General features: G+C 40.9%; 1 protein-coding gene across 1 annotated transcript; it reads left to right on the top strand.

The window, feature by feature from the left end:
• The first annotated feature begins 6,847 nt into the window (after nt 1-6,847).
• On the top strand, nt 6,848-13,544 carry LOC110829266 (heterogeneous nuclear ribonucleoprotein A1, A2/B1 homolog). Its single transcript, XM_022062820.2, has 8 exons — nt 6,848-7,003; nt 9,414-9,562; nt 9,648-9,768; nt 9,849-10,059; nt 10,231-10,452; nt 10,653-10,844; nt 11,959-12,066; nt 12,340-13,544. Exons 1-7 carry the CDS (start codon nt 6,983-6,985, stop codon nt 12,027-12,029), a joined length of 987 nt encoding a protein of 328 aa, XP_021918512.1. The 5' UTR covers nt 6,848-6,982; the 3' UTR covers nt 12,030-12,066; nt 12,340-13,544.
• The last annotated feature ends 435 nt before the right edge of the window (nt 13,545-13,979 follow it).

Here is a 13,979-nt window from a genome sequence, read left to right as displayed (position 1 = left end):
CCAGCTGTGCTGTATCGACTGCCAAATGCTGTGAAAATATTTTTTGTGCAACAAACATTTTGTGTAAAGTGGTTTCTGCACTTCTGAAAGGGTATGCCTGAACAGAGTGGCAGTTCCACATGCTTAGATTTATTTTCAGTAAACCCCATAACCTGAACCTTTCCAACATAACTCTTCTTTGAATTCGTGGTCCTCACTATTAACCACTGAACATAACCTTTGTGTCCTACTACCCACTAGAACCAATAGCAGGCTTCTGTTTCCTCTTTTACTGCAACATCTGTGTATTTTTTGTAGCCTTTTTAATATGTTTGTGTTGTTTTTATTTTATTATGTTTTGCTATAATTTTACAATACTTTATGTAAAGTGCTTATATTGTTGGATTATCACGGTTGTTCCTGCTGTGTGTGCATGTATGTATATACTTGTGTTATGTTTGCAAGATATTTCTGTTCTTATTGTTGGTATCATTGTTTTTATAAACAGATTCCCAAGTGACACTTCATTATTTTTGCTAAAATTGCATGTTTGTTTCATTGTTTTTCTGTTGCACTGCTTCAGAAGTACTGAATCAGTTGTTGCAGCAATATTATTAATTTAAAGAAACTGGTATCATGGTCATTATGAGAAATGTAGAAGACGAGCTCAGTCTTATTTTATACACAAACATATTACTTGAGTCATTTTGATTTCCTGTTGGCAAAATTTGCAGTATGAAATTGTTCTTAATAATGAGTTCTGTTGTTTTTGACACTTGCAATGGTTGATCATATTGTATACATGATTGTTTATTTCAGATTAATAATGATTGAAGTCATGAAACCTTGCATACTGTGCAGTGTATTGGTATATAAAATCATGCATACAAACAAAACTATTTGCACATTAGATAACACTTTGTGCCAAATGCATTTTGACCTCAAGAGGTCATTATCAGCGGCAAAAAGATGAAATCATTAGTCTGTCTATTAAAACCACACACAACATTTAATTGCACATGAGATGGTGTATTATCTAAATTGAGTTGCTCAGATTGATGTCCACTAGTGTGGTATTACATGAAGTGTGGTTTTATAAAGTGCAACCTTTTATAGTGCTTTATAACAAACCATTGTTTCATGAATTGTATGATTTTAATAGACAGACTGATGAATTAATGTTTTTGCTACTGATGATGACCTGAAGATTTCTGTCTTCTGGGTTGTTGTGCTGTGTAGTATGGTCGATGTTCACCAACGTTTCTGGGGTCATACTGCCTCCGTCATCAGGGCCTGATGACGGAGGCAGTATGACTTCTGAAACAATGGTAAACATTGACCAGACTACACAGCGCAACAACCCAGAAGACAGAAATCCTCATACTCATTGCTGTGAATACCTCAAATCTTACATAATGATGAGGTCAAAACAAATTTGGCACAAAGTGTTATTTAATGTGTAAACAGTTTTGTTTATATGCATGATTTTATATATTGAAGAGTCTCACATTATCATCATAATTTTATTCTGGTTTGAGGAATTTTATTGTGTAGTTTATTCTACCAATTTGTTGAACCACGGGTTGTATGTCATATAAATCGGTATTATTTAAGAAATTGTCTTTCCTCAGGTGGCTGTGGTAAATATGTGAATAGTATTTTTTGTGGAATCTTTTAAGTACTAGGGCAGAACGCTCCTTTCGGAGCTCCTCGGAGGGGCTGGTCAAGTTTTTAAAAAGCAACCAACCCCTTCGGGGGGGGGGGGGGGATTGGTTGCGTTTTAAAATCTTGTGTAAGAAACTAAATTAAACCCCCCGAATGGAGGGTTAAAACACTTGACCAACCCCTCCTTCGAGGGGGTTGGTTGCGTTTTAAAATCTTAAGTAAGACACTAAACTCGGCATTGTTGTGTTCCACAACAATGCCGAGTTAGTTTATAGTTGACATTGTTGATGACGTCATTCTTTGACGACAAATTGGTTGACGACAATGGGGAATCACAAATTTTTATAGTATAGAGAGAAGAAGATAGATTGTTGTGTTGTACTCGGCATTGTTGTGGAACACAACAATGCCGAGTATAAACAAACATAAGTTGACATTATTGATGACGTCATTTTTTGACGAGGAATCACAAATTTTTATAATAGATAGAAGACACTAAACTCGGCATTGTTGTGTTCCACAACAATGCCGAGTATAAACAAACAAGTTGACATTGTTGATGACGTCATTTTTTGACGACAACAAGGAATCACAAATTTTTATAATAAGATAATAGAGAAGACAGGTAGCCCTCGATTTGGGCCGGTTCAATTTGCGCCGATTTTGAAACCAGCAAGTCAAAAAGTTAAAAAAAACTACTATTATTTATGACGTTTTACAATGTTTCTCGTACTGATTCTTATACTAAATCGTAATTCTTACATCTCTGATTTTGAATAAAAATTATAAATACAGTCACCTCTGCAATTACATATGTTTGAAGATTTCTGTCTTCTGGGTTATTGCGCTGTGTAGTCTGGTCGATGTTAACCAACGTTTCAGAGGTCATACTGCCTCCGTCATCAGGGCGATGAATATGCCAATAGGGTGTGAGGAGTTGGATTTTATAGGCAGGGAAGTGAAAGGTGTAGCCTGCCCCGAGCCAATGGGAGCAGGTATGGGAGTGGACCAATGGTAGCACGTGGGCGAGGGTGGGAGAGGGAGAGAAAGGTGAGTGTAGTTGTATGGATAAAGGCCCTGAAAAGGGCCGAGTTAGTGGTCTGGTTGGTTCTGGCGGCGCACTCTTGCTCGTTCTCGGAGTCCTCGGAGTGTGTGGATCAGAGGCTTCCAGGACCGGCTCAGGTGAAGTCCATCTTCATATTCACCGCTGTGAGAACCTCAAGTCTTACATAGTAAACCTCTATGGGGAGGATACTCATCGCTTCATCCGGAGATTCGAGGCTCTTCGGATCAAGAAAGCCAAACGTCTCTGCTCCCTTTCCTTCCTACTCCGATGCAGGGACCAAGGGACGGTCCCGCATTTCCTTCATTTCCACCACAACATCCATTCCGAGGCCGCCAAGAGGATCTATCGAAGGACGAGCTTCTGCTTATTACGGGAGCGCGTGCACCACACGAGGCGCGAGTTAGATGCGATCTCCCGGGACCTGTTGGGCATGCACCTCCGCCTCGCTGCGGAGCTGTCCACCGCGGACTGGGACCTCATCGACCGCATCACCTTCGAGAGGGCTTCACGGACTGCGGCTGACGACAAAGCCAGGCAGTGCCAGAAGTTCCAGCGACTGCATGGAGCTCAACATGCAGGCCCGCGGACCGACACGAAGAAAACTGTGGTTAACCTGAGCGGAAGGCCACTGGAGGATGCTGCCTACGCTGCCCTGGGCAAGGGCTTGAACTATGCGGTAGCACCTACAGTGCTGCCCATCGAGGATTTCCTGAGCGGTGTTGAGAGAGCTGTTCGCTCCCTACCTGTGGAAGCAGCCGAGGAGGTCCGGCAAGAAACCGTGCGGATCCTGAGAGCCTCCAAGAAGCCGAAAGACAATCTGTCCGGAGCTGAAAGGAGAGCTCTCCGAGCACTGCGGAATAATGCGGACCTCACGGTCCTCCCGGCAGACAAGGGTAGCGCGACGGTTGTCCTCAGCACTGATGACTACAACGGGAAGATCCGAGCCCTTCTGGAAGCCCCGACGTACAGGCTACTGTCTAAGGACCCTACGGAAGCCGTTGAAAGGAAGACCAACCTCCTTCTCAAGAAGTGTTCATTTCCAGAGGAGGTCATCCAAAAGCTACGGCCCCAGGGTTCGAGGCCCCCTAGACTGTATGGGCTACCCAAGATCCATAAGGAAGGAGCTCCCCTCAGGCCCATCGTAAGCACCATCGGCGCTCCAACCTACCGGCTCGCCCAATATCTCGCGGGACTACTCGGTGGATTGGTGGGGCACTCTCCACGTCACGTGAAGAACTCCACCGAATTCATCAATACTATCAAGTCGCTCCGCGTGGGTCCTGGGGACATCATGGTTAGTTTCGATGTCGTGTCCCTCTTCACCATGGTACCCGTTGGTGATGCCCTACGTCTCCTGGAACGGCACTTCGATGGCGACGTCTTGAGGCTGTTCCACCTGGTACTAACCTCTTCATATTTCAAGTTCGGCGGCCGGTTCTACGAACAGACCGACGGGGTGGCTATGGGTTCCCCACTATCACCTGTCATCGCCAATTTCTACATGGAGTACTTTGAAGAAATGGCGGTGGACGGGGCGACCTTCAAGCCCCTCTGCTGGTTCCGTTACGTAGACGACACGTTTGTCATCTGGCCCCACGGCCCTGACAAGCTCGCGGAGTTCCTCAGCCACCTCAACAGCATTCACGAGAGCATCCAGTTCACCATGGAAACTGAAAAGGACGGTCATCTCCCATTCCTCGACATAGACATTCACCGGAAACCTGACGGCTCATTAGGCCACAAGGTGTACCGGAAACCAACCCATACCGACCTTTACCTCAACTCCAATTCCCATCACCACCCGTCCAACAAACAGGCCGTGCTCTCGACCCTGGTACACAGGGCTAAAGCCCTTTGCGACCACGACAGCCTACAGAGTGAACTGGAGGCACTCACCACCACCTTCAGGAAAAACGGATACAGCAACCGTCAGATTCAGAAAGCTCTCAATCCGCCTGCGAGGCTGCCACCGCCTACTGAAAAACCAGCCTCGGTTGCCTTCCTGCCCTACGTCGGGACGACCTTCAACCGCATAAGCAGGTTGCTGGCCAGGCACGACATCAAGTCTGTTGGTCTTCCGCCAAAGAAAATTCCCAGTTTTCTCCGGCCGGTAAAGGACGACCTAGGACTGAAGACGCCTGGCGTATACAGAGTTCCCTGCGAGTGCGGAAAAGTCTACATCGGCCAGACAGGCCGTTCCGTTGAGGCCAGGATCAAGGAGCACGAACGCCACATCCGGCTCGGGCAGCCCGAGAAATCTGCGGTTGCTGAACACCGCTTCAACTTGGAGCACAAGATACAGCTAGAGGACACTGCTATCCTCTCCTCAAAAACCGGCTACATGGACCGGTTAATCAGGGAAGCCATCGAGATCGAACTTCATCCTGATAACTTTAACAGGGAAGATGGACTTCACCTGAGCCGGTCCTGGAAGCCTCTGATCCACACACTCCGAGGACTCCGAGAACGAGCAAGAGTGCGCCGCCAGAACCAACCAGACCACTAACTCGGCCCTTTTCAGGGCCTTTATCCATACAACTACACTCACCTTTCTCTCCCTCTCCCACCCTCGCCCACGTGCTACCATTGGTCCACTCCCATACCTGCTCCCATTGGCTCGGGGCAGGCTACACCTTTCACTTCCCTGCCTATAAAATCCAACTCCTCACACCCTATTGGCATATTCATCGCCCTGATGACGGAGGCAGTATGACCTCTGAAACGTTGGTTAACATCGACCAGACTACACAGCGCAATAACCCAGAAGACAGAAATCTTCATATTCACCGCTGTGAGAACCTCAAGTCTTACATATGTTTCGTTAAAGCGAATTTGCTCCAATGAGATCGCTGAATCGGTAAAAGCTGTTTGTGAAATGCAAACATTTGCATATGCGAGTTTGCTTTTATGCAATTTCATTCCTGTCGTTTTAAGCTTTCAAAGGACTAATTTAATCTCTGCGGAGGTACCGGGATTACTTTTACTACAATATTTTCGATAGGTCGGCGTCTTAGATGAATGCAACTATCGCATAACGGCAGAGATGACTGTACACATCAATCACATGAAAGAATCGATGTCAGTCACTGGGACCAACGAATTGCCGATTTTAAATGTGTAAAATATTTTTTTTAAACTCCCTTTATTTTATGTTTCTTATTTCAGAGCTTTAAATGTAATGCCATTATATTACTCGTTAATGTTTCGGTGCTGGGAAGGCATGTCATTAACTTCCCATTGATTTACATTATAAAAGAGATTCAATTTACGCCGGTTTGTCCAAGAACATTATATTGAAGTCACTGAAAACTGTTTTATGTGGATCCAAATATAAATATGAATACTAATTATGAAGTTGAATACAAATTTCTATCATCAAAACTTCTTTTTTCTTGAGAATTTTCAAACCTCAAGTGTCCTTAGTTCTTATGAATATCAGATTGACTATATTATGGTTCGGTACATTTCAATAGGGGGATTATGGATTGTTGCTGGTATATCTGCAACTGATTGATAAAAGTTATGTGAAAATTATACGCACTCAATTGTACCCCAAAAAATTGATCGAGTTCCTCCGAGACGTTGATTATTTACGATGTCTGGGTTTCAAAATTATTCATGTTGTATTTGCAGTTTTTGTGGAGGGCTTGGAGGAATTTTGAAAGTTGAGCAGTAGTTAAATCATTTTTGACCGTTCATTTGTGAATCTTTCACAGGTTGCAGCACATACACACGGCGTTACGTTCCCAACTAAAGCATTGGAGTTACACATCTATGACAGGTATTGTGTTAATCTGTGACCCGTTTGTAACCAAATGCTGCGTTTTTTTGGTCCTGTGGACACCAACCGACGACTTCATGCGACATCTGTTGCCAACAGCAGTAGTCAGAGCTAACATTTACGTAGTATTTCTATTCTGAAGCTTTCTCGCCCATGAAGTATAACAAATTCTCGGACTACCAGCCGTGGAAGGTGGCTAAATGTCGAAAACAGCGCTTCGAGAACCGTCAGGGTACTGTAGTTGACGGTGTTTACTTCGTAAACCACCATTTACGGCTTGTAGCACGAGAAGAATTTATTACATCATCGTAGTAGTTTGTTGAAAGAAGTGTTGGTGTCTCTACGTTCGCTGGCAACTTGCCCCCTCTTCATTTACTTATGTTCTGTGGTGGACAGCACGACAGCATCGGCCATTTTGGTATTGGATTCTTCGTTGTGTGGCTGTTTCTTGGCTTGTCTGCAGGTTCAAAGTTTCCGTACTTTTTGGGGAAATGGTAAAGATGGAGCACGAGGTAAGGTCGACATTTGTTTGTAAAGCATTTCAACAGACGTAATACAAACTTCGATGCAATATTCATGGAGATGTGTGGAATTTTCTGAATGAATAGAATAATCTTCGATCCGGCTTTTGTGTAGCAGGCATAGTGACGCCACCCAGAAGCCAGTAATGATAAGCGTACATTTGTTTCCGAATAGGTACAGTTGGGGGTATTTTGAAGAAATTTGCTTTGTAATTTTTTTATAGTTTTGTTTGGTTTTAATAAAAAGTGCATCACACCATGTTTATAATGTAAAAACTGATATGCTTGTGCATAGGGAGGTTCAATTACGTATGCTCATCGCCATTTTCTTTTCATGAGTCACGGAAGACATATTTTTCAGTCTTGAGTCGAAAGATATTTTACGTTTTTTGACCTTGTGTGTTGCTGAGAATAGTAGCTTTTCATATGTAATTTAAACAGCGTGCAATAGTTCATGCAGTACATTTCTTTAATTTATTATTTCAGCACTGCTGAAACTTGTTTAATGGTAGAGGACTGACAGTTTATTATAAACGAGTACTCGGTAAATTGTGTAACGAGGTTTTTCTTGGACATAATTTTTTACTGCATACACTATTTACTTTGTATTGATGTAATTAAGCCCTTTGTGAGCACCAGAGAGGTGTGAATTTGGGTGTTGGTTACCAGACCTGACCAGTAACCTATCAATCTCTTGAATGATTGCTGTATAATGAAGACAGAATGATTTTTTTAAAACATGCCTCCTTTATTATGATTCTTTACGTGTGTTATTTTTCAGAACAGCCTCCCCTGAACTTGGGTACCTCAACCAATATTTTTGCCTCTCATAAAAGGACATGGTTGAAGCCACTTTTGTATTTCGTCTTTAAAATTACCTCAGATTTGACTGCTGCATGTGTGGCCTGGAAGAGATGTCCTTGTAGCTGCCACATATTGGAGGGAACCAAATAAGTCAAAAGGCTATAGGGAGGGTGGGGATTATGCTGAATGCCTTTACTTCTCAAAAATTGAATGAGTGTTTGCAACATTGGGTCTGGCATTAATCAGGTTCTGGTCGTTTATGATGATGCTCATGATCTTTTTTGAGAACTGAACAATAGTAAGCTGCAGTGAAATTTTTTTTGCCTGGTGTGTGTGTTATTTATCCCATGACAAAAAAACAGTGCCATAATCTTAACTGCTTGTTGATACAGAAGTTTTTTTATTGTATTGAAGAGATTCGCAGGATGCTTTGCTGCTTACTCTCAGGATCATATGGCCTAATGCACTCATCCTTGAATCAGATGTTTGTAAAACTGACAATACCAGCTGAAAAATGTTTGTAGAGTCCTGTATTTTATCTTGGCATCAGTTTTATTTTCCCTTTTGTTAATAAAGTTATGCAAGCCTGTGCTTTCATGTTGGTAGAGCCACCTACCAGCAGATGTCTCATATTAGCATCATTAAGTTTTAGCAGGACATTGGTTTCTGGGGCTGCCGTACAAAAATTTCTCCCACAGTTCTGTTTTACAGAGGCTACATAAATTGCATCACCCCTACATACATTTATAAAACATTCCTGATGGTTTGTAACAATGGTTGTTTTTTCTGATGTGATTATGTGCAAAAACCTGTCTACTGGTGTATGTCGGGTATTGTTCCAAAATATGTGTACCTCACCTATATACCACTTTTCAAAAATGTTGGTTTTCCAATTCCTTTCCTTGTTATACAGCCAGAAATTATTTGACTTGCTAGAAATGTAGTTTATTATAGAATAATACTGAATCCTGCAGCAGTTTACCTTACATGCAATGTAATTCCTCTTCATTGCAGAAATCAGCAATATCTTACTTTGTTTATAGGACATATGCTCAAAGTTATGTGCACTATTCTGTAGCTTTTGTGAAAACAGGTTTGATTTGGGGTCTTAGCTGCACTTGCAGAGCCCTGGTGCCACATCACACACAGACAGCATTCAAACTGCTCCTTCTATTATGCCTTTATGGGAATGATCATACAGCACAAGATTGTGCAGTATTTTGCAAAGAGATTATGCTGTATGGTGCACTAAGCATTGTATAGGTGCAATGTTCACTAGTATGCAAGATTTTCACTTACATATTAAATATTGATTTAGTAGTTTTGTTATTTATTTGGTTACTGTTATAGTTCAGAATTGTTCTTTGGATCAGCTGTTTGTTGAAAAGTTGGTACAGTAAAGTCATGCCAGTTTAATGAAGGAGAAAACACTAAATTTAAAAAAAAGATCTTTACAAATTGCTATACATTTTTTACACAGCTAGCATTAATTTCATAAATTGTTTGTAATTGTAACTTGTTCATATTAACATTGGTACTTTTCTTCAAACTATGAAGTGTTCATTATTTGAAGGAAAGTTTGCTCTTTGTTTTACAGGAAGGTGGAAAAACGGAGCCCGAACACATACGGAAGCTTTTCATTGGTGGTCTGGACTACCGAACGACTGATGAATCTCTGAAAAAACATTTTGAACAGTGGGGCGAAATTGTTGATGTTGTTGTTATGAAGGACCCGAAAACAAAAAGGTGCATTATCTTTTGCTGCTACCACAAGTTGTGAACATATATGTCCAAACTTAAATATGATATATATTATGTGCTCTCTTGATAGGTCACGGGGCTTTGGTTTCATTACATACTCCCGAGCACATATGGTAGATGATGCACAGAATGCTCGTCCTCATAGAGTGGATGGCAGGGTTGTGGAACCTAAGCGGGCCGTTCCTAGACAGGTATGAGGAAGGTGTATGGTACTATATACATTCTTTTAGCAAGTTGTGGCATAAGCGTTTAATGTATTCTGTTTTCATAGGAAATTGGACGTCCAGAAGCTGGTGCCACTGTGAAAAAGCTTTTTGTTGGAGGTTTGAAGGAAGATATGGAGGAAGATGACCTCCGAGAGTACTTCAAAGAGTTTGGCCCTATAGTCTCATGTGCTATAGTTACTGACAAAGAAACCGGCAAAAAACGAGGTTTTGGATTTGTTGAGTTTGAAGATTATGATCCTGTGGATAAAATATGTTGTATGTATACATTTTATGAATTTGTTCTTTGAAGGACTTCATGTCTGTTGTATTTATCCTTGCAAGGTCGATGTTTGTTTCATGTAACATGTTTTCTGTTGTTTTCCACATATTTGCAAATTATGTTTCTTGTGGCTGTAGGACATTGTTTTATAAGATTTTATCTTTCAGTGCAAAGAACTCACCAAATTAGAGGGAAGCATATTGATGTTAAAAAGGCTCTGAGTAAGGCAGAAATGGCAGGCCAGGGCCCTGGTGGTAGATCTGGTGGTGGTGGCGGCGGAGGCGGTCGTGGAGGAGCTCGTGGAGGCGGAGGAGGAGGATCCTGGGGTGGACGTGGAAGTAGTGGCGATTGGAATGCTGGAGGTGGCTACAACAGTGGTGGATGGGGAGGTATTGATTACAATGGTTCCCTTGTATGAAATCGTTCATGTTGAATGTAGGACATTTTCTGAGTTAACATGAGTGTATCAGAAATTAATATTAGCATTGGTCAGTTTTGTGTGTGTGCCACTGTGGTTAGAACTTGGTTTGAGATATTTAGGCTACTTTAATATTATGAGTAGATTGCAGTTGATGGTTTTGTTTTGCAGGTGGAGACCCGTGGGAAAATCAAGGTGGTGCGGGTGGTGGCTGGGGCCAAGGTGGTGGCCAGGGATATAACAGTGGGGGTGGAAATTGGAGCAGTGACAGTTTCGGTGGTGGCTACCAACAGAATTATGGTGGTGGTCCAGTGAGAGGGAGTTTTGGAGGCAGTGGCGGTGGACGTCCAAGCCCATATTCGGGTTTGTGGAGTTTTTTAAATTTGTTACTATGATTGGTAATCATATATGATGCGCATGTGTTTGTATGCAAGTGTGTGCGCTTACATGCTTAGGGTGACCCCATCACATAAAATTGTTACTTACCTGCATTAAAATGAGGTAATATAAGTCTGAAATAAACAGTGGTTACTTTTCCTGTTCTCGGTAATGATGCTGTTTGGTACTATTAAGGCAGGGATTTTTTATTATGGGAAGCATAGCTAGAACTAAGCTGGTGTTATTTTAAAGTTTGCGTATATACTAATGAATATCTAGGCACCTGTTTTATTTGTGGATTCAGTAGTTGAATGCGGTGGCAGCAGTAGTCTAGGAATACTATGGTTTTTTAAATCATCAAAAACCTTGTTGGCAAATGTTTTCACGCGTGCAAAGATTTGTGTTTCATTTCCGAAATCAGCGAGTGTCCAGTGCAGCTGGCAATTGAAGAAAGGGGTCATGCAGTGAACAAGTCAAATGCCAGTGCAGTTAGATTAGGAGTGAAGCTACTTGCTGTGTGCAAGGGTGTGCAGATCTCCGTAACCATGTCCTGTTTATCCATTTCATTATCAGATTACTCAAGGTGCTCATGCTTAATATTGTTACTTGCATTTCTGTGGCTAGAACATTCAAAATGAACAGCCTTCACCTTTTAACTTTATTTACAGGACTGTTCATGAGGGATAGGAAAAACAGCTGTAGGAATTCCCATTGATGGGCCTTGGAGAATCAAAATTATTTTGAGCATATATTTCCTGTAATCATTTGGTGAGACATATTAGGCTCTTCATATTTGCAATACTGCTTAATAGCAGAGAGATGACCTAAGTTACTCCAATGCCTTTCATAACTGCTGAAAGATGTTTAACTTGAGACAAGGCATAGGTTGCAGTTTTAATGAACATTTTAAAAGTAATACAGGAACTTTTTTCTCAGATTTAAACCTTCAGATGTCCGTGTATGCTTGAATATTGGCAGTAGGCAAGATGATTGCTGTTTATTTTTTACTTATAATGACCTCCCATGAATGTGAGGCACTGACTATTATGAGGCATTGCGTATAATATCAGATTAGAAAAATTCATTTTGCTCCTGTCAGGTGGTGGTGGCGGCGGATACAGCACTGGAGGTGGTGTTGGTGGATATGGCGGAGGTGCAAGGCGATATTAAACCATTCAGAAAGCATTTTACTTTGCCTGGCACTGTGGTAAGTTGAGGATTTTATTGTGTTGATTTTAATTTGTGCTTCATTTAATGAAATTAAGTTCTCTGCCCTGGTTCAGCAAGGCATGTTGGAGAAGTGATAGATGTTAGTTTGATGCAGGAAAGTAGCATATTTAATTATGGAGTTCCTTTTGTGTGTGTATACATATATATGCATATATATTAAGAGGAACATTGCTAACTAGGCTTAGGTATTGGATCTGTTATGCTAAGGTATAAACTAACATGTTTTGTACATTTTCTGAACTTTATTTAGGTTCTGCTACTGTACCTTAGGGCTAGCTGACAGGGCAGGCATAGTGAGGAAGGCAGACGAGGCAGGCTAAATGAGACACAGGGCGAAGGCAGGATTTAGCGAGCAGTTTAGCCGACCCATTCAGCATTGCCCATGCATATGGGTACACAATATAGGCCATCCTTACAGCCCGTAGTCACATCAAGACACAAGTGTTGTATTCTTGTCAGTGGTTTAAAGTTTTTTTAAACAAATTATTGCACATAAACAGTGTTAATCTTGAAAAAAAACAATAAATAATAGGAGTAAACGTGCACGCAAACCAAAATGTAAATTGAATAACATTTGATGTATGTGTTGGTTGCGTATTACATTTCCACATGATTTTTATTAGTGTCTTATTTCATTCTTCCATTGTTTCATCGCTAGTGAAAAGAAATGGCTTGTTTCTTGACATGAATCGACATATTATACAGTGACATTATTTTGAAGGTTTGTGTTAATCAGATTGTGACTTTCTATTCCCCAAGAAATACATATTTACTCTACAGAATAATTTAGTAGTAGTGTAATTAGATGTGTATCAGTATTAAACTTATATATATATATATATATATGGGTTTTCTGGGTCAAAAATAGTACCAGTTTTATGTGTGTATGGTGATTTTCTGTGTAGAAAGATGTATTGTTTAGTATTTTATTTCTGGACAGAGGTAATGAAACTTTAGGATTACAGTTTTCTGATTGTCACCATTGAATTGTCAGATTCTCAATTTGTGTGGTTTAAAAGTCTGCCAGTTTTGTTAGTACCTTACATAGGTCTGATTCATTGAGAGGTGACTACAACACATTTGTATCAAATGACATATTTTGTCTGCTTTACGGAAATTCAGAAGTTTTGTCAGTTATATTAATGCTACAGTTATGGTGTTTTTAGTGTACTGTCTTGTATGAAACAATACTAACTAGATATGTAGAAGAGAGAAATCCTAGATGTAATGCTAAAATGTTCCAAGAAACAGCGGCATTCTACAATAATACATCCTCCCTCAAATTTCATGCTTGGTTAATACATTCTTTTGTTTGAATTATGTACTGATTATTATAGGAATGTTGGCTACACTGAAAAAAAGGGATGCCTGGTAACATTAGGTAGGAGGTTCAGTACTTGTGTAGTATGGGTTAAATTCTGTAATTTTATCTGCAATTAAAACTGGTCATGTGTAGGAGTTGCACAGTTATTTCACTGTAAGTATTACAGAAGTGTACACATCCTTGATGTCTTAAAATATTGGTGACATTGAGCTTATTTGGAAATATATTACTTGAATTACATTCAAAGGTTTGTATTCGGACTAATCGAGTGTTGTTTCTTTCTGTTTGCCGTCGGAGTTGAGCATTCGTCCTGGTCGGGACGACTTATCAACTGCGGAGCATCATATTGAAATTTCAAGGTTGAAGGTTAGTATATGGGTCATGGTACAGTTGACCTTCATGTGCATACATTGTGAGTTTCAGGGCATATTAGTGTTTTGTGTATCAACTCCAACTTTGAAATTATTGGTAATTTCAAATTAAATATAGCAGAGTTATAACAATACAGTAAAGTTCATATTCTAATGTTTATGTTGGGGGGGGGGGGGTTACATTATTTTAGTGCT

The sequence above is a fragment of the Zootermopsis nevadensis genome, unplaced genomic scaffold (genome assembly GCF_977971745.1).
Source record: "Zootermopsis nevadensis isolate Lab colony 2312 unplaced genomic scaffold, Znev_1.0 Znev_ptg000001l, whole genome shotgun sequence".
NCBI classification, from domain to species: Eukaryota; Metazoa; Arthropoda; class Insecta; order Blattodea; family Termopsidae; genus Zootermopsis; species Zootermopsis nevadensis.
The sequence above is the reverse complement of the archived record's forward strand: the minus strand, read 5'-3'. Positions and strand labels throughout refer to the sequence as shown.

Bases quoted from the DNA above. Each gene is read 5' to 3' on its own strand.
- LOC110829266 (XM_022062820.2), top strand. From the start codon at position 6,983: ATGGTAAAGATGGAGCACGAG. The intron at 7,004-9,413 runs GTAAGGTCGACA...TTTGTTTTACAG, and splicing joins TGGTAAAGATGGAGCACGAG to GAAGGTGGAAAAACGGAGCC. The intron at 10,060-10,230 runs GTATGTATACAT...TTTATCTTTCAG, and splicing joins TCCTGTGGATAAAATATGTT to TGCAAAGAACTCACCAAATT.